General features: G+C 34.9%; 2 protein-coding genes across 3 annotated transcripts in view; both read left to right on the forward strand.

The window, feature by feature from the left end:
* The window catches only part of fam163ab (family with sequence similarity 163 member Ab), a 9,089-nt gene extending 8,722 nt beyond the window's left edge, over positions 1-367 (forward strand). The window contains exon 3 of the mRNA XM_043223505.1: positions 1-367. This exon is cut by the window's left edge and continues 137 nt beyond it. Within this exon, the coding sequence (XP_043079440.1) occupies positions 1-166 (166 nt within the window). The 3' untranslated portion in view covers positions 167-367.
* Positions 368-2,310: 1,943 nt separating this feature from the next.
* The window catches only part of rabgap1l (RAB GTPase activating protein 1-like), a 76,530-nt gene continuing 51,685 nt past the window's right edge, over positions 2,311-27,155 (forward strand). The window contains exons 1-13 of one of the 2 annotated variants that reach the window (XM_043223815.1): positions 2,311-2,405; positions 7,687-7,873; positions 7,962-8,118; positions 9,040-9,247; positions 10,388-10,562; positions 10,632-10,792; positions 10,995-11,105; positions 12,097-12,163; positions 12,958-13,060; positions 15,226-15,392; positions 18,656-18,782; positions 24,308-24,401; positions 24,517-24,667. In XM_043223815.1, the coding sequence (XP_043079750.1) occupies positions 7,736-7,873; positions 7,962-8,118; positions 9,040-9,247; positions 10,388-10,562; positions 10,632-10,792; positions 10,995-11,105; positions 12,097-12,163; positions 12,958-13,060; positions 15,226-15,392; positions 18,656-18,782; positions 24,308-24,401; positions 24,517-24,667 (1,659 nt within the window). In that variant the 5' untranslated portion in view covers positions 2,311-2,405; positions 7,687-7,735. Of the gene's footprint in view, positions 2,406-7,686; positions 7,874-7,961; positions 8,119-9,039; positions 9,248-10,387; positions 10,563-10,631; positions 10,793-10,994; positions 11,106-12,096; positions 12,164-12,957; positions 13,061-15,225; positions 15,393-18,655; positions 18,783-24,307; positions 24,402-24,516; positions 24,668-27,155 lie in introns of those variants that run through there. The other variant, XM_043223816.1, reaches the window with a different exon arrangement.

Genomic DNA, 27,155 nt, shown 5'->3' on the forward strand with positions numbered 1-27,155 from the left:
CCCGCAGAGCTTCTGCCCCACCTGCTCTCCGTTCTACATCAGCACCGCGGGGGAAACGCTCAACGGGGCCGAGCGCATCGCCTACATGCCGTCTCTCACCCTCCCGTCTCTTCACAGCCGGCCGGACCTCTACTCCAACACACGAGCCATAAGCACTGACGTCTGATCAAAGCAGAGCGGACAGACAGTACACTCATCCTATTTGTCTAGCGGGAAACTGTAGTCAATAACCCTATGTAGTGTTTTATATAAACCGAATTTCTGAATTTGTTTGACTCTGATTAACACTGAAAAATTGCATTCATCTGCATTTTTGTCTTGTTGGTACACCTAAGCGTATTTGACACAGGGTAAAAACGCACTTGAGAAGCGAATGATTCATCCTAATCATTAGAATTTATATATATATATATATATATATATATATATATATATATATATATATATATATATATATATATATGTTTCTGACTTTATTTTAGTAGACCTCACTGAACTAAAAGTTAGATCTGTGCTAAAACAAGAAAAAAACTATAACAATGAAATAAATAAAAATAAAAACAAATAAACGATTGTTTAAATAGCAAATAGTAATAAATTAAAGTTTTGTAAGGTTTAAAATGTAAAGCTTTTTTAACATTTAAATATATGCATTTAAATGTTTTTACTGGAAGAAAACCCCAAAAAGGGCTAAAACGAGAAAAAAAACTCCAATCTTCTGGTTTTCAAAAACAATGAAAAAAAAAAAAAAAATTAACATAACAGAAAAAACTAACATTAAAAAGCAAATGAATATTCTTTGCACAGAATTGTCGTTTTAACATACCTTAAAAGGGGTTGTCGGTGTTTTTACTGAAAAACAAGACAAAAATACTGATTGAGGACATTTTTTCAAGTGGAGAGGGTAAGGGCTCCTAGTTTTCTAAGTGGCCTTCAAAAACTTTCTAGGCCTTTCTGGTATTTTAACATGTGGGCTTCCTGTAATAGACTAATATGTATGAGGGCTATCCTTCACAAGAACATTTTGTTATCGTGCCACAGTATTTATTTTATTTTTAAAACAATGAATTTTCTTGTTTGTCTTTGCAATTCCACGTGGTGGCGCTAGAAGTGCAAAAACGACACACTTCATCTTTAACTGAAATACTTTTTTTTTTGCCATCTCTATGCAAGTTCGGTGTAATCTGTCATAACAACAAGCGTCTGATTAGTCCATGACAAGACAATACAAGTAAATATAGTGATGTGTTTATGATGCACTTTCGTTTTATTACATGCAAAAGTTAATTAATCACGTTGTTATTCTGTTTGTTGGTTAGCCTGGTTTCGCTGAACTTTTATCACTCAGATAGTGGCTCGTGTTTAGTCAAGGGTAATGTGTTCCTCCAGCCGACTTGTTTTGTGATGCTTGATTCGAAACCTTTTTTACTGTAGTTTCTTTAGATTGTTTAGAACATGAGCAATGTTTTACAAATGAACCAGCGAGCAAATAAAGAAATAAATAAACATATTACTCCATGCCATGCAAAGATGTATAACAATAATTTGGGTCTTCCGCTTCTTTACACACACACACACACACACACACACACACACACACACACACACACACACATATATATATATATATATATATATATATATATATATATATATATATATATATATATATATATATATACACAAACAAGTTTTTGACCTTAATTACATTTACTTTTTACATTTACATTAAGTGTATTTTTTTAGTACTTTCAGTTAATTTTGTTATTTCAGAAATCAGAAATTTCAGAAATATTAATAAATTAAAATCTATGAGGTGTTTATTTGGTTATTTTTGTTTTAACAAAAATTAAAAATTTTGTAGACTTATAAAAAGCTTTGCTGCACCACCTATTTATAATGTATTTTATATAACAGAGATTAGAGTTTTTCGCTCTTTTGTTATTATATATATGAATTATTAAATATTTAAAATGACTAGTTTTGTCTTTTAGTTTTTTACATTTATTTAATGAATTATAAATAAAAAATACTACTTTCATTACGTTTAATAAATTGTATGCTTAATTAATTTGCATTTAAAAATAATATAGCTTAACAAATACTAAATAGGCTAAATTCTTCATAAAAGGCTTAATTATATTTATTTTACTCAAACATTTTTTTGTTTTGTAATATATATAAGTTTTATAAATTAGCACGTAAATATAGCACGTTATTGATATTAATACATTCAATTCAAGTCTATATAAATGTTTTCCTGAATAAGTACAGAAAGACGACCGGTGGGCGTGGCTCTCTCGAGCGGCTGCGATGACGTCGCCTGCGCCATGCGAATGCGGCGCGAGCGCTGATGAGGTTTGCGGATGTGCACGCGCGTCGCTCAGCTGACAGACTCACAGCAAGTAAGTTGGTTTTTACCCTTTCAGGAAACTCACAACAAATACCAAAACGAAGGACACCGTCCGCGTTGACGCGACGCGCGCGTTCGGGTCCGCCATGTGTTCAGCGCGGACTCGTGTAAAAAGCCCGCTAGGCTCGCGAGCGCTTATTATAAAGTTAAAGTGGCAGAAAATGAGCTAATTGTTGATTAGCAGTGGCTAGCTGGCTAACTGACTAGCTTCAGTCCAGTTAGGCTGCTGCTCACTGACAGCACACGTTGTGTTTAGGATTTTAACTAGCTGTAGTGATGGGTTCGCGTGTCTGTGTTAAGAAACACATTAATAGTAGTAGGAAACCGTGTTTAGTCAGCGTTGTTTTCTGCTGTTGGAGGCGTTTCCTGTATACCCTTTGAACCCCTGTATAGTCAGCTGCTAATATTTTTAGGTTTTTTGTAATAGCTTTTAAATAGCAGGGTTCATTTTGTAATACTTACTGTGTGTCTGTGTGAGGCATAATTATATAATACAAAATTCTCTCTCTCTCTCTCTCTCTCTCTATGTGTGTATATATATATATATATATATATATATATATATATATATATATATATATATATATACTCTAAACGTTTTATGTTTACAATATTGAAACATTATATATGTGCAACTGCACGTTAAATGCATTTATGTATCGCATTAAGCAGTGTGTAAATGCATCTAAATGCCACTTCAGAAATTATAATTTAAAGATGAATTTAGTTGATACTGATTGGATTTGCTTGATTGCAGCCCAAAGGTCTTATTATCCTAATTGACTAAAAAATCAGTTAAATCAATTGAAACTGATTGGAAAAGATTAATTTCTATGCCTTCTGTTTTCTGCGAACCGCACGGAGTATGAAGAATATCAAAATGAACACAAGATCGGCACAACAACACATTAAGCAAAATATTATCTATAAAATCCTCAAAAAAAGAGAGAGATAACGTTTAGCCAGTATCACACACATATCCTAACGCTCTCTCTGTGTTTAACCAAACTCAGATTCATTTAGGTGGTTTATGAAAGAAATCCGTCAGTGTTGTTTTCATTGTCTCTCTTCTTCAGTCCTTTGTTTTTCCTGTGGTAACAGAAGAGCAGTGACTGAGATCCAAAATCTGCAAGATGAAATCTTCATATATAATTAGTAGTTATGGTGCTCATTAACTTTCAATGGGTGCTCCTAACGCTTAAAAAAAAAAAGAAAAAAGTAAATTTTGAACCCTGTATATTTATATTTTTATGTATAAGGAACGGGTGAGATGTTTGAATATTGTGATTTACATCATTTAAAGGCGCGCTGGTATGTTTGGCTAATGTTTGAAAGAGATCAGGATGGTAAAACAAACATGCTCGTTTGCTTAACTTGTTCTGGTCTGCTGGCCATGAACTCCTCAACTGGTTTTAGATGTTAAAAGCTCAAGAATAGCGGTACAATCTGTCCAACAGCCCGCTATTATTGTGAATGACTTAATGTTGCCACAACAATGAATAACCGCTGATGCATCGTTGGTGATTTAACAGGCTGTTATAGAGCTGTTCTGGTACATTTATTACCTATTAATGGCAAATCATTTTTTAAACGGATACTACGCCCTAAAATTTTGGTTAAAATGTATAACAATATAATGCATTGTATTCTCACAATACTGCACAGCCTTGTATCTTATCGCTTAAATACACTGTTCCTGTTTAAGATCCAATTACTCTTCTCTTCGTTTTTTTTCCTGATTGATTTCATTGGGATTTTCTCATATTACATCATGGCTGTCCCTGAACGAGGACCATTTTGAACTTTAAACACCGTGTTGGACTCTTAGTATCTCTTAGTCTGGATGGTCTCATGTGATTCATGCCGTGTTGTATTAACACAGTCTGTACTAATTCAGTATCTGTTTGTTGTCTTTAAATGATGGGTGTGAATAATACAGAAAGCAGAGCATAAACTTGTTGTTAGAAGAGCCTGTTTCTCCTGCTGCGGCCTTCTGTGTGTGTGTGTGTGTGTGTGTGTGTGTGTGTGTGTGTGTGTGTGTGTGTGTGTGTGTGTGTGTGTGAGAGAGAGAGATATTATTGTGACCAATGCACACCCAGAATAAGTAAACTGCACCAGTTTTATCTGCGGTTAAACATCTGAGACAGGCTCAGCTTAACCCTCCCTGCTGCTTGGTGCAGTTTAGTACTGATCATTACAGATAAAGGAGCGTGACGTAAATATTTATTTGAGTTTTATTTTATTTATTCATTCACGTATTTATTTGTTTTTGTCTTACTAGAATATTCCCATTAAATTTATTGAATTTTAGTATTTTTGCTGTATTCTCTTCTGTCAGGGACCACAGCACCATGATACCACTTTTCTTATTTATTATGTAATGTTAAACAATATGTTATTAATATACAGTTCTAGGAATTTTTTTTCTGGTTTTGTCAATTCAGTTTTTTTAAATGCACAATTGTTTTTTTTAAGCTTTATCTTTTTTTATTCATTAACTTAAATTAAATAAAATAAGACATATTGGCTTATAATGCTGTATTATTTCAGTTAACAATTCTTTTAATTATACTCATTTTTAAAAATCTTTTTAGTTAAAAACATTATTATTAACGTTATTAAATTATATTGTAAATTGTTTATTATATGCATGTGTGTATATACATATATATACACGTGCACATCTTTTTTTTGGAAAATTTGTAACTTGACAAAAATGTGTGATAAAATTTTAAAAAGTTAAATAAAAAAATGGAATATGAATTTTTAAAAAAATCTGGATTTAAAAATAATAACCTTTGAAACAAAGTGCTAGAATATAATTAGTAATTAAATGTATATATATTTAAATAAAAAAATATTAGTGGTCTCATACATGTGGACCCCACTGCAATTTAAAAATGTTTTACACATAAATTTTATCCATATTTTCAGAATTACATGTAAATGTTAAATATCTGATCTGTTTATTATTAATATTAATAATGCCAGACTACACTGTAATTTTTAAATGGACATCCAAAGAAGTAAATAGTAATCTCTATATGACTTAACTTAAAATAATAACCATGAGTTTGTAATTGCTTATATTTTGCACATCCTCTGCATTTCTACTGTTTAACTCAATTTGAATGCCTGATTCTCTCTAGTGAGTAGCTAAATGCGTTCTCTACTTATGTCAGGCGAGGAACTACTACATAATGAAAATGAAGGGCACACAGAGACCTTCTGTTAGCGTTCGGTTTTATCCGTGCCTTTTTCAATGGCTGTAATTGACGGAGAATGACGGCCCCATGACTGCTGCGTGTGAATGTGAAGACCCTTTCACACACTGTGACCCACTCATGTGAACTCCGTCTTATGGTACTGCTGTTTCTTTATTTGCTCGACGCTCGTGGGAGATCATCCTCACCATCGCCATTATTACGCCTAATAGTGGTGTCATTTTTTTTCACTTGCGAACTAGCCGCACTCTAGGTGTGAAGATCAGTGGTTTAGTTCTGAGAGTTTCAAGGATGTGAAGATGCTGTCGGATTGATGGCACCTCGATAAACATGAGCTTGTTGAAACTGCAATAATGTGTGAAATGCTAAATGGTATCATTTTCGGATGACACTGCTGTAACGCTCTAAAACTGATTAACTGGTGCTTTGGTTCAGATTTTTCTTTGATTCAGCTCCTGCCTGTCTGAACCTAATTAGTATACAAACCTTAGTGGATATGAAATGTCAATTTTTGTACTTTACAATGCGGGTGAGGACAGTTATCATAAAGAGTATTTTCATTGCGATTAATTGCATCCAAAATAAAAGCATTTGCTAATATATGTGTGCATACTGTCTATTGTGTATATAAATACACACATGCATTTATAGATATAAGTATGAATATAAGTATAAACATGTAAATGTATGCAAATATTCTCAAAATGTATACTGTATGTGTGTGTGTTTATGTATAGGCATTCTAATTATTATGTAAATACACAGCCCGGTTATGCAAAAAAACTTCTATTTTGGATGTGATTAATGATAATGTAAAATATAAATCTAATGGAGCCAAAAGTAAATGTAAAAAAAATATATATTTATATAGAATACTTCATAATTCTCTTTACTCTTTAGAGTGTTATAAACTCTTGGTGCATAAAGAAGATCTTTAAAGTTTCAAAGATGATGTTTATAAAAGTTATGACACCCCTCCCTCCTAAAAATGGATTATTTAAACACACCCTGCAATTCTGGCTCTCTTCTGACTCACAACCATTAAGTTACGCTTTCTTATTAAAAGAACCTGCTATTCAACTATTATTATAGAGCTACCGTTCAAACTTGAGTTTTGATCAGCGATGGATAGTGCGGTTGTTGTTTGTCATTTCTCTGATCATGAACACCAGACATGTAGATGACTTTATGCTACACATCTGCACGCATGACACAGAAACAACATCGGGCTGAATGAGGCGCACTTTCACTCTCTGCATGTAGAATAACTTCTTGGTTACCACGGCAAATAGAACAGTGCTGTGCTTATTCAAACTAATTTAAATGCATTATACAGAGACAAAATGGAAAAAACCCGAATTTCCTACAAACAGCCGGTTCCTCTCAAGAACAGTTATAAAATTCAATATTTGGATTTTGTTCCTGTATTTCGCACATCGTGTGAACGGTAATCTTGACCGGACTACAACAGTATTTGTTCCCTTTTTGCATTCGTCTTCAGTGTCTCTGGACTCTGTATTTGCCAGTTCATGTGACAAATCTGTGCCGGACATGTTTTACTCATGCCCCGGACAATCGAGCAGTTCTTTTTGTTGAGCCCTGACTAAGTCATGATAATCAGCAATTATGTCTCCACTGGATGCAACAAATGCCTTGTTTATAATGTTTTTTATTGTTTTGATGCCATAGTGTGGGGACGCGGCAACACGTTATGATAACATTTTCGCCAAAGGCTTCAGGCAATCACAAAGCACTGGATAGCTTGCCAAACACCTCGCTTGAGCTTTGCACAAATTGGCCCGTTTTGGAAAGCTTAGAAGAGAAACAGTATGTAGAAAATAATGTTGGTTTGTTTTGTTTTATAAACAGACTGCATTACACCAAATACGCAAAATAATGTTCTTTTTAGCAACATCATATGACTCCTTTAAGATACAAGGAAATCTTTCAGAGACAACCGTCCAGTCTTGAAGTATTTAACATCATGGAAGTTGAACAGATCTTGTAATCCATCTTGTACCCAGTGTAACAGGTCTGTCTTGTTGGTAGGGTTGCAGCAGCAGCAGCGGGCCGAGCGGGCGGACTGTCCCAGGCTATCATGGCTGACAGCTCCTCTCTGGGCAGAGTGAGCGGCTCCACTGAATCGGTATCAACCGTCACCAGTGAGGAGTTTGTGCTTGTGCCGCCCACCACTGGGGGCTCCCCTTCCAGCTCCGAGGGCAGGCCCAGGCTCAAGGTCTCTCTTTCCACAGCCTGCTAAGCATCATTTTGTTGTAATGCGTCAGTAGGAACGAAGTTAATCTAGAATATTTGTTCTCTGCCAGATGTCGTGGAATGGGAACGAGCAGCTGGAGCGGGCGATGGAGGAGGTTCTGGACGATGTTGGTGATGGACCAGGATCTGCGGAGGTGCAAGGAAGTCCTGCAGCACCCTGCTCTGAGATCAGACCACCCAGCCTCACCCTAGACACTGCTCCTCATGGTACATCCTGCTTGCAGTAACAAACTAACTCTATTTTAACAGACAGAGAAATAGCTATTGTTCTTAAATGTCTAATAGATTGAACCGAGTCTGAATGCTTTAAAAAAGTAGCACAAAGCGGAGATTCTCTGTTTTTCTGAGGTATGAATTGGTCTCATTTGACTATTCAGAAGAATCCAATCATTCACATTCAACCATTAAACACAGGTTGTGATCCTTAGAACAATCATGGAGCTTTGTTTTATATTTGGGTCAGTTTTTTACTGAAAAATCACCTCTGGAAGTGTAAAACGCCCAGATACAACTTTCTAGAGAAAAAAAAAATCCAAACTTCAGAAGTTTCTGATTTGAGTACATGGTAAAAACACTGAATTGGGGAAAACTGAGAATTTAAGTTAGATAGAACCTCAAGTTCACCTGTTTATAATGATATTGTCACTTGATGCTAACTTCTAGAGAAGGTAAAAGTGCAGGTGTGTCAGGCGCCCCAAACATGTTCTAGGTCTTTAAGGGTTAGACCATATTTTATAGATGAACATAGGCATGGCCACATTATACTTTTTTCTTTTTTTTTACATACAGGGATTCCAGCAGATGCCATTTAAACTAGCATTTATCTTAACTACTTCCTGTTGCCATGTGCTAAAATTGGGGGACTTTGAACTCTTACTTCCTCTTTACACCACACAAACTTCCTCGTTCATTCTCCCTTGACAATGGACCAATACATAAAACAAAGGTTTATGCAGAGCAAGAATTTTCCGGCACGAGCAGAAAACATGTTTTTCTACCTCTTAAATTCGATTGGATGAGCCACTTGATGGCTTGCATAATATTTAAAAAAATAAAAACTATAGAGAAGAAAATAAACATGTGTGTTTCTGCAACCTTGTGTTCACTGTTCTTGGTCTGCGTCCACAGAGGCATCAGCAGCAGGTTTGGAGAGTTCGGCGGAACAGGAGGAAGACAGCGTGCAGTTCAGTAAGCTGTCCTATCTCGGCTGCACCTGGGTAAAGGCCCCTCGTAACGAGACAGAGGCCCAGAAAGCCATGGCCACCCTGCGGGCAGAGAGCGCCATCCCCATCCCCGTCACTCTCCATGTGCCCAACGGTCCAGACGGTTGTGTCCGGTCAGTCACTTGCCAAAAATACAGTGGGGTCTTCAAGTCTGAGACCACTAGTATTGTATTTTTCTGTGTATGAAATAGAAAATATGTATTTATTTTAAAATTGCATAAATTGTTTTGAATCCTTATATTTAAATACTAAATATATTATTATATTTATTTATTTTTTATTTTATTTTTTTACTTTTTAAAATTACATTTAGGGCATAAAATGTTCTTCATTTATTTCAGATATATTTAGCTCCTTTAATTGTAATAAATGTGTTTGTATTACAAAACTATCTTTCCAGATTTTAGAATCCTGTCAGTTAATATATTATTTTATTTTGTTATATAAAATAAAATTTGTCTAAATTAAAAAAAAATTTCAGGTTTATAGCTTTTTTAATAGATTTACTTTGACTTACATTTTTCCATATTTATTTAACATTTTTCTCATGTAATAAAATTCCTTCCCAAGGCAGCTTTTATTTTTATTTTCAGATTAAATGTAAATTTTTAAATCCCAGGTTTTCAGAGGGTTCTCGGACTACATCAGCTACACCTCACTGCCAGTCACGATGTATCTGTTTCCACGTGTTACTCTTGCGGCTTTATAAAAACTTTTAAGACAGAGCACGTTTAGCTTTCCTGCTCTGAGACATTCAACACAGAGAGTATAAATGTGACTTCTCTGTAGTTTCTGAGCTCTTGTGATCTTCACGGTGTGTGTTTGTCCGTCAAGAGCTAACACAGCTGTCTCTCTAGCTGCCTTTAGCTCCCGCTTTCAGGTTTTGTAAATGTGCTTCGGCGCTTCTGCTTTCACACCCTGTGTTTTTTTTTTTTTTTTTTTAAGAACTGTGGCATAACCTCGGGCTTAACGCCTCGTCATTTCTCCTCTTCAAACCTCAAACCATGTCTAAAGTTAGCTTAGTGAACTTTGATGCACATCTGTTGACACCGAATTACGTTTTTGCGTCATTACTTAATTTTTCATGTTAATATCTTAAAGAGCACTTCACAATGATTGCAGTTAAAATTTGACCCATTTTGTTGCCACCAAAATTGTTTTGCATTTTTTTTCATTTTATTTTTTTATTAGGGTTATATGAAAGAGACTGCTTTATGCTTAGTTCTATTTTTCTGTATGTTTTATTACACTAGGATTGTCGACCAAGCCACTGGAACAGAAATTGCATCTTTTCCCATCTACAAGGTGTTGTTTTGCGCACGAGGTTGCGAGGGATCTGTCGAGAGCGACTGCTTTTGCTTCACCGAGAGCTACCGCAGCGCGGAGGACTTTCAGATCCACGTCTTCTCCTGTCATATCAAAGAGGCCGTGAGTCGCGTTTGTTCATAAGCGTCCATCGAGTAGATCTCAAAAGCTCAACCTCCTTTCTTTATTTAGGTTAGTCGCATCCTCTATAGCTTCTCAACGGCCTTCAAGCGTTCGGCAAAAGCTGCCACAGATATGCGAGACTCGGCGTTTCCTCTTTCCCCTGATAGCGACGTCTTCACCTTCACCTTTTCTTTAGAAGTGAAAGAGGATGATGGCAAAGGAAACTTCAGGTCTGTCGTTACTCGCTTCTGAAGAAGCTCTAGTTCTGCTTACTCCTCTCGCTGTTTGAGAGACGTGTTCGATTTTACCGTTGTTCTTCACCGAGTGAGGTGAACTGTTGCTTCATTTGGTTTCTATTGTGGGCAGCAGGAATATCAATAAGTGCAATTGTGTCTTTCTTACTTTTTTTTTTTTCCTTCTATCGTCTTGTAGTCCGGTTCCCAAAGACAGAGATAAATATTACTTCAAGCTGCGGCAGGGTGTACAGAAAAAGGTGGTGGTCACCGTCCAGCAGATAAACAATAAGGAGCTGGTAATAGAGAGGTGGGTTCTGGGATATTATGTTAGAAATTCAAATATTATGACATTTTATGGAACCATAGTTTGCTTTTTAATGACTGACATGGCAGCAAATTGACCATTAATTGAAAGTGAAAGGTGTGTAACATGTACAAACATTCTTTTTTCCTTTTTTAATGGTTTGACAATAGGCTTTTGTTCATATCACAGCCCTTACCTAACAGTTGGTTACTTGTCATTGCTAGTAAGAAGTGGACAGTATTACACAATAGAATACACAATAGAAACCACTATTAGCAGACGTTCCGGTTCTAGACATAGACGTGTAATATTTACTGTATCAAAAGTATTTTAGGTTTATAAAAAAAGAACAAAATTTGTTATATATGCTTATGATATAATAACTATATATTATTATTATTATTATTTAAGATATGTAACTTTTTTATAGCAATTCATGCATGCAAGTAATGTTGTGTGTGTGTATAGTATGATCATATACAATATATATATATATATATATATATATATATAGCATTAATGTATACGATGTAAAAATAAATATTAAAAATATATATATTATATATATATATATATATATATATATATATATATATATATATATATATATATATATATATATATATATATATATATATATAATTGATAATTAACTAGTTCATACAGTTTAGTGAAAATGCTTGTATGTGGTGCTTTTAGTTATAGGGTTTTTATAAGTACTTTTTTTTATTTTTTATAAATGTTCTTTTGTTTATTTATTTCAGATTTATTTCACATTTTTAAATGTGATTTTAGTGTGATTCCTTGTGCAACCACTTGATGCCGCTCTAGTCACAGCACAAACACTTTCCGCGAACGTAAACCTTTCACAAATGTTGCCATGCGCTTAACCTTCAATCAAAGTGAATGATGTTATTCCATGTAGCGCATTACACAAGCCCCAAACTACTCTATAATGTAAGTAATGCCTCACCCTAAACTATATATTTTCCAGGTGCTTTGGGATGCTGCTTAGTCCTGGTCAGAAAGTTCGAAACAACGACATGCACCTCCTCGATATGGTGAGACATGTTTCTGCCTCCTAAATTACTCCCAGTATTCTCGTGATGTGACTGCTTGTTTGTGGTTTAACTCTTACAGCTGCACCTCAGGCTCAATATTATGTTAATTTCCTATATCCTGACTCATTTTAAATGCCACTGTGTTTCCATTTTTAGAAACACTTAATGGAAATATAGGCTTTTTTTTATTATTCATTAAAATCATCATTTAACGTTGGCCCTTGAGCAGATTAAGTTTGCGCATCAAGACCAAAAACAATTAGCAGTTCAATCAAGCATAATTGGGTTCATGGGGATTGTTGAATCATTCAGGGTTTGGTGTCATACTTTTCTCCACGTTGCCATCTGGACAGTTTAGACAGTTTGGCCATTTTTTAAAAAGTGTACATGTTAATGCAGTTAACCTCAGATTTGTTATGCAAAAATATACTGTTTCTTTTTGATGCATTCAGTTGAACAGTTAAACAAAGATGTCTTATTAATGCTGTAGCAGGTGGTTTTCGTGATGTTTAATGGGATTCTGTCATGCAAGGACTGCAAATGACTTCGCTTTTAATAAAAGTCCCATACGAGTTTGATTTATAGATATCTAATTAGCCATTAAAAGGGTCTTTTTTCGTAATTTCCTCCAACTACTCTTTAAAAATCGCTCCCAAATGAATAAAACGTGTGTCAGATTAGATAAATGAATTTTGATACATTACATTTCACATGTTTAATGAAACTCTGACTTTATCCAGTAACCCTAGTCATTGTGTAAGTGATGAAAACACATTTTGTGGTTGTGTTTGAAGGAGTCTATGGGGAAGAGTGCTGATGGGAAGGCGTATGTGATCACTGGCACCTGGAACCCAAACACTCCGGCTTTCCAGGCGCTGAACGAGGACACGCCGAAAGGTAAGAAACGACACACTATCTTTGGTTATCAAGTGTCTTTAGTGCACTTGTGGCACACCGTGTTGCGACCGGGTTTACAGGTTTTACAGAAATTCACACTCTTTCTGATTTTTTTTTTCTCACGTTACTTGCAAGGCTTTCAGTTTTCACTGCTTCAGTCACGTTGAGTATCTATTACAGCGGCTTTTCTTTTCATGGTCAAAGAGTGTCACATCTTTTACTGACAGCAGTGCATTTTTAATTCCTTTTCATCTCAGTTTGGCTTGAACTAGAACTTGACTAATAAGGGATTCATGGGTAATTAATTCCAATATATAGGTATTATTATAATGTGTGTTTATATACAGATAATATAAAAACAAAAATTCATGTAAAAAGATGATTTTTAAATTTAAATGAAGTAAATGTTGCAGCATGCATAGTAATTGTGTGTGATTCATTAATTATTGATTAAAATAAATGATACATTATATAGATAGAACTATTACTTTTGGAAGTGTTTTTTGACAGTCTAATATTACATTTTTGTTATGTTTTTGTCTGTATTCTATGTTTATACATGTACATTACTTTTTCTATTTAACAGAATTAATATATTTTATATTAATAAAATATAAAATGTTATTCTAGTAAATAAAAACACACTTTATAATTATACAAAATATCAAAACTCACTTATTAACATTTTATTGACCAGGTTGTCTGTAATACTGATGACAAAAAAATACTTTTACAAAATGTTTTACAAAACTTTTACAAAAATTTAATAAAATGTTTATATTATATTATATAAAAAAATGAATGTTTTTATGAACTCATATTTAATATATATATATATATATATATATATATATATATATATATATATTGAACTCATAGGTTTGAACTCATAATTGATAAGGTTTATTATAAAACTAATGAAAAGATTTAAAAAAAAAAAAAAAAACAAGTCTAACTGGAGCAGATTGGAACAGGAAGCACTAATGGCCTCTTCATTTAATGACTCAAAATACTAGAGTAGCAGTAATCCTAATCATAGCGTATGTACTGTTGATTTGGTGCAAAAAAACTGGAAACCCTGCATCTCATAACTGCAGCGTTAATGTTCATTTGAAATGAAATATCAGTCCTTTAGATTCAGATTACCGCCTTAGTTTTAATAGCGTTTCAGAAACCTGAGTTTTTCATTTCAAGTCTGCACTTTATTACATTCCCAGTGAAACAGTTCCCAGACCTCTGAATGGTTTTGTGCCTGTTTGTACATCTCAGTTGGGCCCACCACAGATCTTCTATTATTTACTTCCCCATCTTTCTCACCGCCATCCTCTCTGACCTGACTCTATCGTAATTGGAATCTATTTTCAGCGATTCCCTCATAAATCTGTAACTGTTGCCGTCTTTGTTTCCTGTTAATTGAAATAATACAACCCCCTTAGTGTGAAGCAGACTAGTTTTTACTCATTCATGATTAGTTTCTCTCAGCTGTCTGCTTTTTTAAAGATTTATTTATCATTTTCTAATACCTGAGATCAGTTCCCAGAATGCTATATTTTACCACAGTTTAGGGATGCACTATATTCTGTATTCCAGTGTGCCGATATTCTTTTTGGCCGATACCTATATATCATTTTTTCCCACAGAAAGATCTATTGTAAACCATTTTTTTAGATGTAACATTTGTAGATGGTCTAAAGCAAAAGACTTGTAAAGAGCATTACAACCTATTACTATTAGCTAGTATTGTTTACTCTATCGCACGCCGAATTCATCATTCTGTATGTGCTTTCAGAGATTAAAGGCCAAGTTTAAAACAAGTTTATCCAATCATCATTCGCACATAACTTTGCTTCAAGATTGATCTAAGCACGCCCTGGGCACATGTGAGTTCACATACATCGGCAAATGCTTAAATTTAAAGCCATTATCCAACGATTCTGATATCAGTCCGATAATATCGTGCATCCCTACCACAGTTACCACAATGTAAGCTAATCTTAGTTTCGGTGTAAACGTGTATTTTTTACACAGTTGCATTTAATGTGTGAAAAGATGGGAAATCATGTGGGCGGGGCTTATGAAAAATGGTTTATGTTGTTGCTGGGTAATATTTTCTCATAGAGGCAGGATGTCCATTTTGTCTTTAACTGAGTTTTCTTCTCCTTCAGACAAGCAGGTGTACATGACGGTGGCAGTGGACCTGGTGGTGACCGAGGTTGTAGAACCAGTTCGGTTCCTCGTGGAGGCGCTAGTGCGGGTCTATCCGGCTAATGAGAGGTTCTGGTATTTCAGCAGGAAGGCCTTCTGTGAAACCTTTTACCTCAAGCTCAAACAGGTACATAAAAACAAATGAAGGGTTAGTTCACCCAAAAATTGCAAATTCTGTCATTAATTATTCACCCTCATGTCATTCCAAACCTGTAAGATTTAGATACAAATGAATGATGAGTATACATATTACACAAACATATTTTGTAAACAAAAACATTTGTTTTGGGTGCTATTTATTGCGATTTAATCATTTGACAGCATGTATGTATGTATGTATGTGTGCTTATACATGTGTATATGTTGAGAATGTATTGATAAAAATCGCAAAATATTTTGTTAGAATGTAAAAAAGATTATTATCTTGAAAGCCGATTTGCTCGAACATACGAAGTGACAGGATTCATAGACACACACTATATAATTCATTTCATTTATTATTTTTATCACTTTTATTCGTCCTGAAACTAGTGCGACGGTGCCAAAATTTAAAAAATCATTAGGCTTACCGAATCAAATGTTTTATTTTTAATGTGACCTGGAAGCATTTTTGACGGGATAGAGAGTCACCCGTTTCTTGCAAAGCCAGTAAAACCTCTGATGAACGTTACAAGCTGCACAGACTGCAGAACGAACCTTGAAGAAGGAAGTGAGCTTTTGTGAAGGGTGAATAGGAGCAGTAACTCCTGGAAGCTGTGAAGCGGCAAATGGAGGCTTTGTATAATTCGTAGCTTAATAAGAGTCCTGGCGCTTATTATCATGCTCAAGTAATTAGAGCTTGCTGCCTGCATCTCTGCCTGATTGCCTCCGTAGTTATCTTATCGCAGTGAGAAAGAATGCCTGGGCTGTAGTTAAAAGCTAATTAAAAGATAATATTATGGCGTTAGCGATAGACCCAGCCCATTCTCCGGGTTATTTTATTATTTGCTATTTGTTTACGCTGCTCATTAGGTGCGAGGAATTAGCGTGTAATTATTCCGGCTGTAAACATCGTTCTTCGCCTGTAGTACAGTTCCACTTTGCAATTAAAAATGGAAACGGCAGTTTACACAAGAGCCACGCGGCACGAGGGAAGCCGCGTCGATAGGAAATGTTTGTAAGTACAGGTGTGATCTCTGCCAGCCGCATCAAAGGACCGGCTTTCTATCATCACTTGTTTTCATTTCCTCCCGTGCGTGTAATTATGTGTTTGTAATTTCCCCTGAAGCGCTGGTGAAGGTGAACCTCACTTTGAGTGCTTTTTGCTCGACTTTTCAGCAGTTCATCTGAAAATTAAAATTCTGTTAATTATTCAATTATATATATATATATATATATATATATATATATATATATATATATATATAAAAAACATTAATGTTAGTGCGCATATATATGTAAAATGTATGTAATATTTAAATAAATATTTCTATAATTATATTAATGAAATTTTTATTATGTTTATAAAGTATGTTAGATGGTTAACTGGTGCCGTTGTCTGGTACCCTAAATACCCAAAACTCGTCAGCCTAGAAGTTGAATGAGGAAAAAGCCAGCGAAGAGCAGAAGCAGATGAAGTGATGGTGAAGATGAAGTGATGATGATAAAAAGAAGCTTATTGAAAAAGTTTATTGAATAATCGTAGTTGCATATGTTTCAACGCTTAGACTTCATCTGAAGAACACAGGTTCAACAAATATCGTTATACCAAAACAACATCCCGTAAACCGTGAGTTTCTATAAATAATCACTTGTACCTCTTATTCATGAAGACAAACAGCCCTTGAAACCACACAGTCATAAGACTAAACAGCAATGATAAATAATGTAAAAAAATTAAACAATACAATATAACTGTTAAAGACTAATATAATAAAAATGATTAAATAATACATTATTAAAATTTAATGAATTAATAATAAGAAAACGCAACAAAAATGTATGGTTGCTCTCTTGAAGCAACCCGCAGGTTGCATTTGTGGATCCTTAAATCGTTCAAGCATTCATCTTAAATGATACTCACAAAAACTGAATTTGAAAAATTGTATGTATAGTAATGCATGTTAATGTTTGCATTAACATATTAGGGAGGGAGGCATTTTTTCCTTCCGATACCCGAGATGCAGCATTGGCCGATTCCGTGTACCGATTCAATACTTTTGAAGTATACAAAAAGTTTTGAATGACCTAATAAACTGTATGCATGCCTGTGACTAACCATGTTCCATATACATCGTTATTCCGTACGGATGAAGTTCTTATCTTTAAAATGGAGGTTTTCAAACATTGATTGCGGCCGATTACCGCAATGCATTTATATTGATAGTCAATTCATTTGAAAGTTTTAGCATTTTAAATTGTCATTCTTTAACAAGTTAAAAATGAACTATAACTCAATTAATTTTGTTGTTATTTCAAAGTCAACGTTTCATTAAAAACATTTTTTTACCTTGTCCTCATAAAAACACATTTCACACACAATGTAAATAGTGCACACAGAAAATGAACACATTAATTTCTCATCTGACCGCATTTACTCAATCCGTTGTTCATGACGTTTCTTTGGCCGTTCACTCCTCGACCCATGACCCACCAGTTGAGAAACGATGTCTACGGTATCTGCAGTAAAATATCTCCAAATCGAGGATGTTCTTTTGGCTCGCTCCACGCCGTTAGCTCGATTACCTGAGGCAGAGCTCGGCGCTAACGCCTGATGTCACACACTGCATAGCCAGATCGGGCCAGATGTCACAAAACCTGATCTAGAAACGTATTAATTATCAACGCAGATGCATAATACACACATCAGACTGGAGCATATAATATATTTATATATGTGTGTGTGTGTATATCTATAGAACAAATAGTATAAATAGAAGAGATTTATTCATAACAAATACCACATTTTTATTTAGATATTTTCATATTTAATTAATAAATGTAATACATTTTATAAATTATGAATTATTATTATTATGATGTGATAATTATTCATGACATTTATCAGTTTTAGAACAATTTAAGAACATAAAGTATGAATATTTGTCTATGTAATGTTTACATAAATATGATTTCTATAATTGTACATATATATATAAGGTGTATATATTTGTACACATTTTTATAGTGCTTTCTGTCCACTATTTAGTTTAATTGTATTGAAAAGTGTTTCTAGCGCATTCTGCACTAATGTTTGGTGATTTATTTGATGGATAGATGATGGATAGAAAGATGTATAGATAGATAGATGTTTTTGTTGGTTACTGTAACCCTGATGATGCACGTGTACAGTATTTGTAATGCATCTCCGTGACTCTGTTTACAGTGTGCGTTTGCTCTGTATGTTTGCAGGGCACAGGGAAGGGCAGTCAGGGAGATGTCATGTATGAAGTGGTCAGCCTGCAGAAACATACAGAATGCGCAGCAGGAGCACGTGGCCGCCTACAGTCTCCCACGGAAGAAGAGGAACCAGAGGAAGGTGCGTCACTATCTACTTCACAAAAGTGCTTTTCTGTGTTTTATGTTTGGTGCCATTTTGAGGTTGAGGTTTTTTTTCTTTGTTTTTTAGGTGAACTGCTTTAAAAGAATCATATTCTACACTTTTGTAGCATGCTATTTCCCCCCTAAAGTCCACTTACAATGTTATTTAAGTTTTTGTGCACCAAAAATCTGAGTAATTTTTCACATTTTCTAACTTTTAAGATTTAAAGAGGCTTTTTACTTCTGTATAGTAAAGGCTCTGTTACATTAAATAATAAATATTGTTTCTATATATAGAGAGAAAGCAAGAGAGAGGTCTGTTTTATATGAAATCTATTTTAATGTAATTTTTAAATAAATGTAAAATTTTATTTGTTTCTTATTTTTAAGAAAAATTTACTTAATGTATTTTGTTTATTAATGTATTTAGATTTATTTTTATTTAGATTTATTTATAAATTTCCTTGAAGCATTAACAGAATAATTTATACAATTAAGGTTATAATAACTTTTCCTCATGATGACACTTACTGCTAAAATAATTAAACAAACTAAATAAAATAAAATGACAACTTGACAATATTGTACACATCTACAAATAGACTATGTAGGAATAATATTAATCGATCAATAATAAATAAATAAATAACTATATAATAATGCAATTCAGTGCTCTTCAATGTGGTCTATCACGTTTAAACCAGTTTCCACAAATCTTTTTGTAATGATCAATTAAAGGGGACTTCTCTATAACACATTGATACATCAATAAAAGAAAAAATATTTTCAAATTTTTTGTGTGTGTATAAATGTATCATATTTATGTAATATTTAAAAATTAATTATATAATTATATAAATGTAATATTTATTATAGCTATTATTTATTTTGTAAAATATCATTCTCAGTGCACACAAACTAACTTTTTAATTATAATTGTATTTAATATTTTTTAAATATTAATTTACTTGTGAAAAATACTTTGAATTAAAATAAAATTTATTTTACGCATTGTATTTTTACTCCATTTTCAAATGAGTAATTTTTCATATTAAAATATTATTATATTGGCTTTATATTGGCTGCCGGACACCCTGCTTTCCAATATATCGGCCTTCAAAAAACCCATATCGTTCGACCACTAAACATGTATATCAAGATTTAAAAATTTTAATAATTTAATTCAGACATTTTTCTACAAAAATATATTATTTCTTTTTTTTGTTTACTTTTTTAGAATCAGAATGTGAAAGACTCTATGTGAGTCTGCAGACTTGCATCCTTTCTCACAAATACAGCAAAAATGACCGTGTCTGAGTTTATTCAGATTTCTTATCAGAGCGAGAAGGACTCTGTGTGTGTGTGTGTGTGCGCGCGTGTGCGTGTGTATATATATGTGTGTATATATGTGTGTATATATGTGTGTATACATGTGTGTGTGTGTGTGTGTGTGTGTGTATGTATATGTATGTGTGTGTGTGTGTGTGTATGTGTACATGCGGACATAAAAAGAATAGATTGCCTTGGCAGCAAAGCTGTAGCAGGTTCATTTGTTTTGCTGTTTTTTTCCCCCCCTTTTTATGTCAATGCTAACACATCAAGTGAATGAGATCATCCATCCAGATTTTTTTTCTCCCACCAAATTTTAACATGATCAGCATTCGCTCCCCTTGCGTTTTCCTTCCCAGCCTGGCAGCACGAATCCATCGCAACCTTTAATTTAGTCTCGGCCGGTAGCTCTAGGTGAAGTGTTTCTAGTCGTCTGTCTTTTTCACCAAGCGGAGACAGCCTGTGTTTTTGACAGGATGCCACAAGCCTGAGATGTGAAACCCTGGCGGCTTTCAAGTGGTTATCAGCACCCATTTCAGAAGAATGGATTCCAATTTGGTTAAGTGGTATTGGCTCTCGGTCTTGGTGTGTCATCTGACCACCTGGAATCGGCCAGCTTTTCTGTTTTCTTCTGTTATCTTCAGTTCTGCGCAATTGATTTTTGCGCACAACGTGGAGTAATGATTACATGGGTTTGAGTAGCATGTTAAATATCACTTAAAGGACAGTTCTGCGTTGTTTACTGCCTAATGTCTGTGAACGATGTGATGGTTGTGTTTTAAGTGTGTAGAGTATTTGCACGGCTGATTACTTGATAGCTGTCCATTTTGGCTAAAATATTAAATATTCGTCAAACGCTGCGCTTCCTAAGTGTTGGAAGAAAGAAACAGTGTTACATTGTTTAATACCAGCAAATGCAGTTTTATGTGTGTAACTCCCTAGGGGGAATTGAGGGCACGGCTATTTAAATAATTTAGGTGACGCTGAAGGTTGCCAGATTTGGCGGATGTCCGCATTTTATGAAGCATAAATACTGGAACTCCATATGTTTGCAAAACAGAGCAGGAATAAAATCTGAGTTTTGTTACGTATAATAGGGGCCAGATTTCCATAGGCTAAGCAATTTGTTTTTCCACAAAGTCAGGTCCCATCTTTGATAACATGAATGATATAGGAGTAACTGAACTCATAAATCAGTAAAAAAAAATGTGGTGTATGAGTTTATATAATTTAAAGAGAACAAATGAGTCGGGCACCTTTTTTATTTAGATAATAAGTGTGTGTGTCTATCTATCTATCTATCTATCTATATATATATATATATATATATATATATATATATATATATATATATATATATATATATATATATAATATAATATTATAATATTATATATATATATATATTATATTCTATGTTTCTCATTTTGATTTAGTATTTTCATCTTAAAAAGCTATAATATATGCTAAAATATAAAAGCTATATTGACATTTAGACAAAGACTAATACTAATACAAATTTTAATTGAAAGCAAAGTAGAGGATAATAAAAATATTTACAATAAAAAAATAATTTTAAAACATTCACTAAAAATGTAGTATTAGTATTATCTTGATATAAAAAAACCCAATAATCCTGATAAATTCTGATTGTGTGGAGAGGAAAAAAAAAAAAAAAAATATATATATATATATATATATATATGTTTGCATATAGTATTTTGTGGTTAACCATTAGTTGACCCATGGCACACTTAAAAATACTGTTCTTGTTTTATTTTTGTTTGATTGTAATGGTCAGTGTGCATTAAGTCACTGAAAACTTGTTTGATATGTAACACAAAGTATGAGCAATGCTGGTAATACTGACTGGTATATTTAGTAATATATTGCTGTGCATGCCTTTTTACCACAGTAATATTTTCCAGCAGTAAGTATATTTAATAAACCTAAACTTAACGTAGCTTTTCTGTGGGGCTTTTGCACAATGAATGAATGAATGATTCCTTTTTATTCAGCCGTTCTCATCAAATCTTATCTTTTGGTTTGTGCAATTTGTTCCAAGCCTCGATTCCTGGGCTGTACAAGAAAGTCATTGTTGTTTTTGGAAGCGTTTGCCCTCGCCAGCTTTCTCCACTGTCTCCGAAATCTATTGGGGAGGCAGATGGAAAAGAAGATTCATCCGCCCACATCTGCTACCAAACCGCCATGTCACCTTGCGACAGAGGCTCTGCTGAAGTCTCTCTCTCTCTCTCTCTCTCTCCTTCTCTCTCTCTCTCTATCTCCCTATCCCTATCTCCCTCTCTCCCCCTACCTATCTCAGTCTCTCTCCTTGCAACGTTGCCAGGGTACTCGTGCTGTAAATGTGAAAAGAAGCCTTTTTAAAGCGTTTCAAAAGAAACCACTTTTGTCCAGACCTCACATTGGGGACTGTAAAATGTACGGCATTTGAGGCTCTCGCTGGAGGTCGTGAACATTTATAAATGGGCTCAAAAAAGCTGTTTTCAGTTTAGTGACCCATACATACATTTCTTCAGTTTCTGTTCTGTTGATTATTTAAAGATCGTTACTCATCTTGCTTCTTGCCTTAATTGCCATTTGAATATTTTTCGGTCTTACACAGTCGCCGCCAGCAGATACATTGCCGTTCATTCCCTCCAAACATCTTTACAGCAGACGTGATGTGGCCGCAGACCTTGAGATATGGGCTCGGAGGGCAGAGAGTCTGCTGGTCGGCTCTTAATGACCTTTGCAGACATTAAGTCCAAGACATTTTCTTTATCACCTCAAGGCGTGACAGTAATCTTGGCACTCCGCGGCCCTGACTAATGCAGGTGCGTCTGCCGTATAACTCACCTCGGTCTTCTGGATGCTGCAAGGACGATTCTGTCATTTCGGCTGAACGCTGTGTTTCAAAGGAGCCGTGCAGCATCCTAACATGCCCCGAATGGAGTCATCCGAAGTGCTGGCCTGCAGGGAGTTGTAGGAGTGATGTTTGCCCACAACGTACATGCATTTGCAGTCGGTGGCGACAGCACAGGATGTACTTTGAGACTCGGGGGGGTAGACTCTTACCGGAGGGATACGACTTGAGCTTAAAGTGGGAACTGATTGCGTCACTTAGTTCCTAATATTGTTATGTTTAAATATCACAAATCGTGACAGCAGCTGACAAGCAAAATAAGAGACTGAAATGGTCTTTAAGGAATTGCTTTTTAATATTTGTAACGTTGAAATGAATTATTCTCAGCATTCAAATTGAGAAATGAGAAATAAGAATTTAATTACTTGATATAATTGAACTATTTTACATAATAGGATCAAAGTGTGGCAGAATGCTCACCATATGGCTGTAATTGATAGAGCCAGTGTTAGTTTTACAGTTGTTTTTGTTTTAAAACATCTGTAATACTTATGTTAACAAATCCATTTATTTAAATAGGAATACCAACATGCCAACATGGTTTTCGCAACAGGTTCAAGGTGATTTGCTTTATAAATTGCTTCGGCATGAGAATAATCAACAATTATGATTAGTTTTTGTGCAAAAGATCTTGAAGATTTCCTTCAAATTGTAACCTGTAGTCACTGTTTGTGTCTTTGGACAAAATAAATAATAATAAAAAAAGCTATTTTGTAGAGCAAAAGCTAACCATTTTGTATTCTGAGTATATATGAGTCTTTCCATTTCCATTAAATGCCTAGAAATATTTTTTTAAAAGCAAATTGGTTTTAGAAATGACCGATGTGGAGAGCTATAAAACTGCTTAACATTGGCTCTGATAATCAATCTACCCCTTCGTTTTTATAAGCATAAAAGCATGTTTTTATAAGGACTTGTATTTGCGCCATTTCTTGCAAATCTATTACACAATATTAGATTTGTTTTCTAACCTGGTTAAACTTGTATGTGTAGGATGAATTTGTGTTCGTTGATGAATTAGAAGTTCATTAACCTTCTAACAAAGTTAACTTCAGCTAAACTTGATTGAACGTCTTTAAAATTAATTGACTATGAATGGATTATATGAGTCTTTTTCTTTTCTTAATTCATTACTTATATTTTGTGCTGTTAGTTTTTTCTCTATATGTAAAAAAGGAAAAAGAATTATCGGCGCAACACGTTTTTCACCTTGTTTTATTTTGCCAGTAACGGCATTAACGGCACCTTTATCTTTGTCCCCCGCTGTACAGATAGCGACAGTGAGATCTCTAGCGGGACAGGAGACGTTTCCAAGGACTGTCCCGAGAAGATCTTGGAATCCTGGGGAGGGATCCTCAACAGATGGTGAGACCTTTTGTCCCGACCTGAGAGTATGACCGGATTTGGAGCACACTCCATATTGAACACGACTGCAAAATACCAGCTCTGTTGTGCTGCAGTGACGCTGTCTGTCTGTCAGGCAGGGAAACCTGTTGGCGCGACCCAAGGGTCTGTCTGCTCTGGTGAAGCCTGGGATCCCGGAGGCCTTACGAGCTGAAGTCTGGCAGCTCCTGTCTGACTCTCACAACGATCAGCCTCTGCTGGAGCAATACCGCATCCTCATCACCAAGGTAAGGGATGACAACCGTTACCACTGGTTGGTGTTTTTTGCAAAAGTCACAGTCACAACAAGCAGGCATACGTTTCTCAACAATCAAGCATCCACATTTTTTTTGTTTGTTCATAGTAAATACGCTCAACAGATGTACCAAGGGAGTTTTGTGTGGTTTTGAAGTGAGGTTTAAAATTGCTTTGGAGCTTCTTTGGTCTTTCAAAGCGTTTTGGGTGAGGAAAGGCAGCGGTTTGAAGAACAGAAAACATTTTCGAGGGTAAAATTGATGATCTTTACTTACTAGTTTCCATTTGTCAGCAGGATGAACCTTTGTAGTAGAGCAGGCTGTTTATTTACTAAACATATTTTCTACCCATATTGATGCTTCGCTCACATTTTCGTTTGACCTCATGAACTCGTGGAAACAGAGTTACTTAAATTTTTTGGCAGTGCTGAGAATACATCTAATTGCACATTCTAAGAGCAATGTCACAGCGAATTCGGGCGATTCATGCACAGCTACAGATCTATGATTGGTGATTATCTGGAATAGGACTGTGACATTTTGCAAGCTACAGCTTTTTTTTTACATGTTTGAAAAGCTGTTTCCTTCATGTTGTTCTTGCGGTCAGACTGGTTCTCACGCCAAGCGTGGTCAGTGACTGGAACGTTCCCACACGGGACTAACAACTGTTGACTCAGAAACCTGGGTCAGATTGTGGTATTTAGCGACTAATTTGACAAGAAATTATTTCAGTGATCCACATTCTAGCTCTGATGCTTGTAAAATTTCACTTTTAAATAAACATGATGCTATAGTTTCAGAACTATTTATCAAATACTTTATTTATTTGTTAGGTTACTTTTATTTCGTGGATATTTATGTGATAATAAATTTTATTATTTATGTTTTTAATTTATATGATTATTTTTTTATATAAAATAATTGTATTGCTTTTTTTTTTTTTAAGCATTGTTGGTTTTAAAAGTATCTTTTTAATTCTTTTAAAAATGTTACCGAAACGTATCATCATTTTTTCGGCAGTGACAAAAGGGAACACGCAATCCTCGCAATTAGGGGGAAATAAACAATATTACAAGTAATGCACATTACATATTCAGATTGCTTTTTTTAAGTAACTAGTAAAGCAATGCCTTAGTAACTTACCAAGCAGGTCATTTTCCAGTAGCTCTACTTACAGCCCTCGGCTTTCCTTGGATTCTTTTCCGAATCAGCTAAAATGAATGTTAAAAGACCAAATGACTTTCAGGCAGTGTAATGATGGTGACCAAAGGTCAGCTGGAGGTAAGGATAATCCAGAACATCCCAGCATGCCCTCATTCTGACCTGCCACAATCAATTTAGTGTTTGGTCAGTGGTTGAAGACCCCCAACTCCCCCCAGCCATAACCCGGCAACACATGCAACCCTGCACAGAAACCCATTTGGCCTCAAGTTTTATTTTTAATACGGCTTCAACCGCTTCTTTTATGTCCTGATAGAGGTATTTTTAGGTTAACTTGGGTTTTTCTTTATGTGCAAGCCAGTAATCATTGCTTTAGGAGCAACTCCTGAAATACAGCACAATAATCAATGCCAGGCTACGAGAATGATGGTGAACGGGTGCCATAAAATAACTCAGCACTGCGAGAGAGTGTCGAACCGAGTGTGGGATGAAGTCAAAGAATGGATGAGAAAACAGAAAAGGAAGAACAAGAGCAAAGTCGTTGCCAAATAGCGTAAATCCTACAGTTCCTCCCGCAACCGCTCCAGTCTTTCCTTGAACCGAAAACGCCACGCTGCCTTCAGGGTTATGGGGCGCGGAGAGTATAATTTATTCATTAATTTAATTAGAAGTTTTTTCCACTGCAGGTCATGTCGATATAACAGTTGTGGCGCTATTAATAAAAATAAAAACACCATGCAGTGATCTGATCATCACCGCTATATGCAATGTGCGTGTTATTAATAGTTGCTTATTGTGCCTTAGGTAGTTAATGCAATATTTGTTCGAGTAAATTAGCAAGAGCTGAAATAAATGTCCACTCCGGCGAAATGGTTTTTTCAGGGTTTTTTTATGGTCTTCTTTAACGGGGATTTTTACAACAAATACTTATGTGATTATTTCACAATTTGAATTACTAAAAATCTGCAATTAATTAATTTAAATTTAAATAATTTAGAAAATATTTTTATTTATTATTTTTTTGATTATTATTATTGTAGTTTTTTTGTGTTTCTCATCAGTCAGGTTCAATTAACTTGTCTAATCCTTTTTCACATCAAAACATAATCCTGTTCTTTCCACCCTGTCTATAATGGTGTCTGACCATACTTTTTTTTTTTTTTTTAACCCTCTCTTGAGTGTGCATTGTCCTTGCTGTGGATCAATGAAAATGGTGTTTCCGAGAGCGTGAAACTGACATTTTCGCAACCTTTACTTTGCTGATGCATGAGGGATCTACCAAAGGTGCTATTCTCTTGAGTCGGGGCTTAAAAAGTCTTTG

This window comes from Puntigrus tetrazona, chromosome 22 (genome assembly GCF_018831695.1).
Source record: "Puntigrus tetrazona isolate hp1 chromosome 22, ASM1883169v1, whole genome shotgun sequence".
NCBI lineage: Eukaryota > Metazoa > Chordata > Actinopteri > Cypriniformes > Cyprinidae > Puntigrus > Puntigrus tetrazona.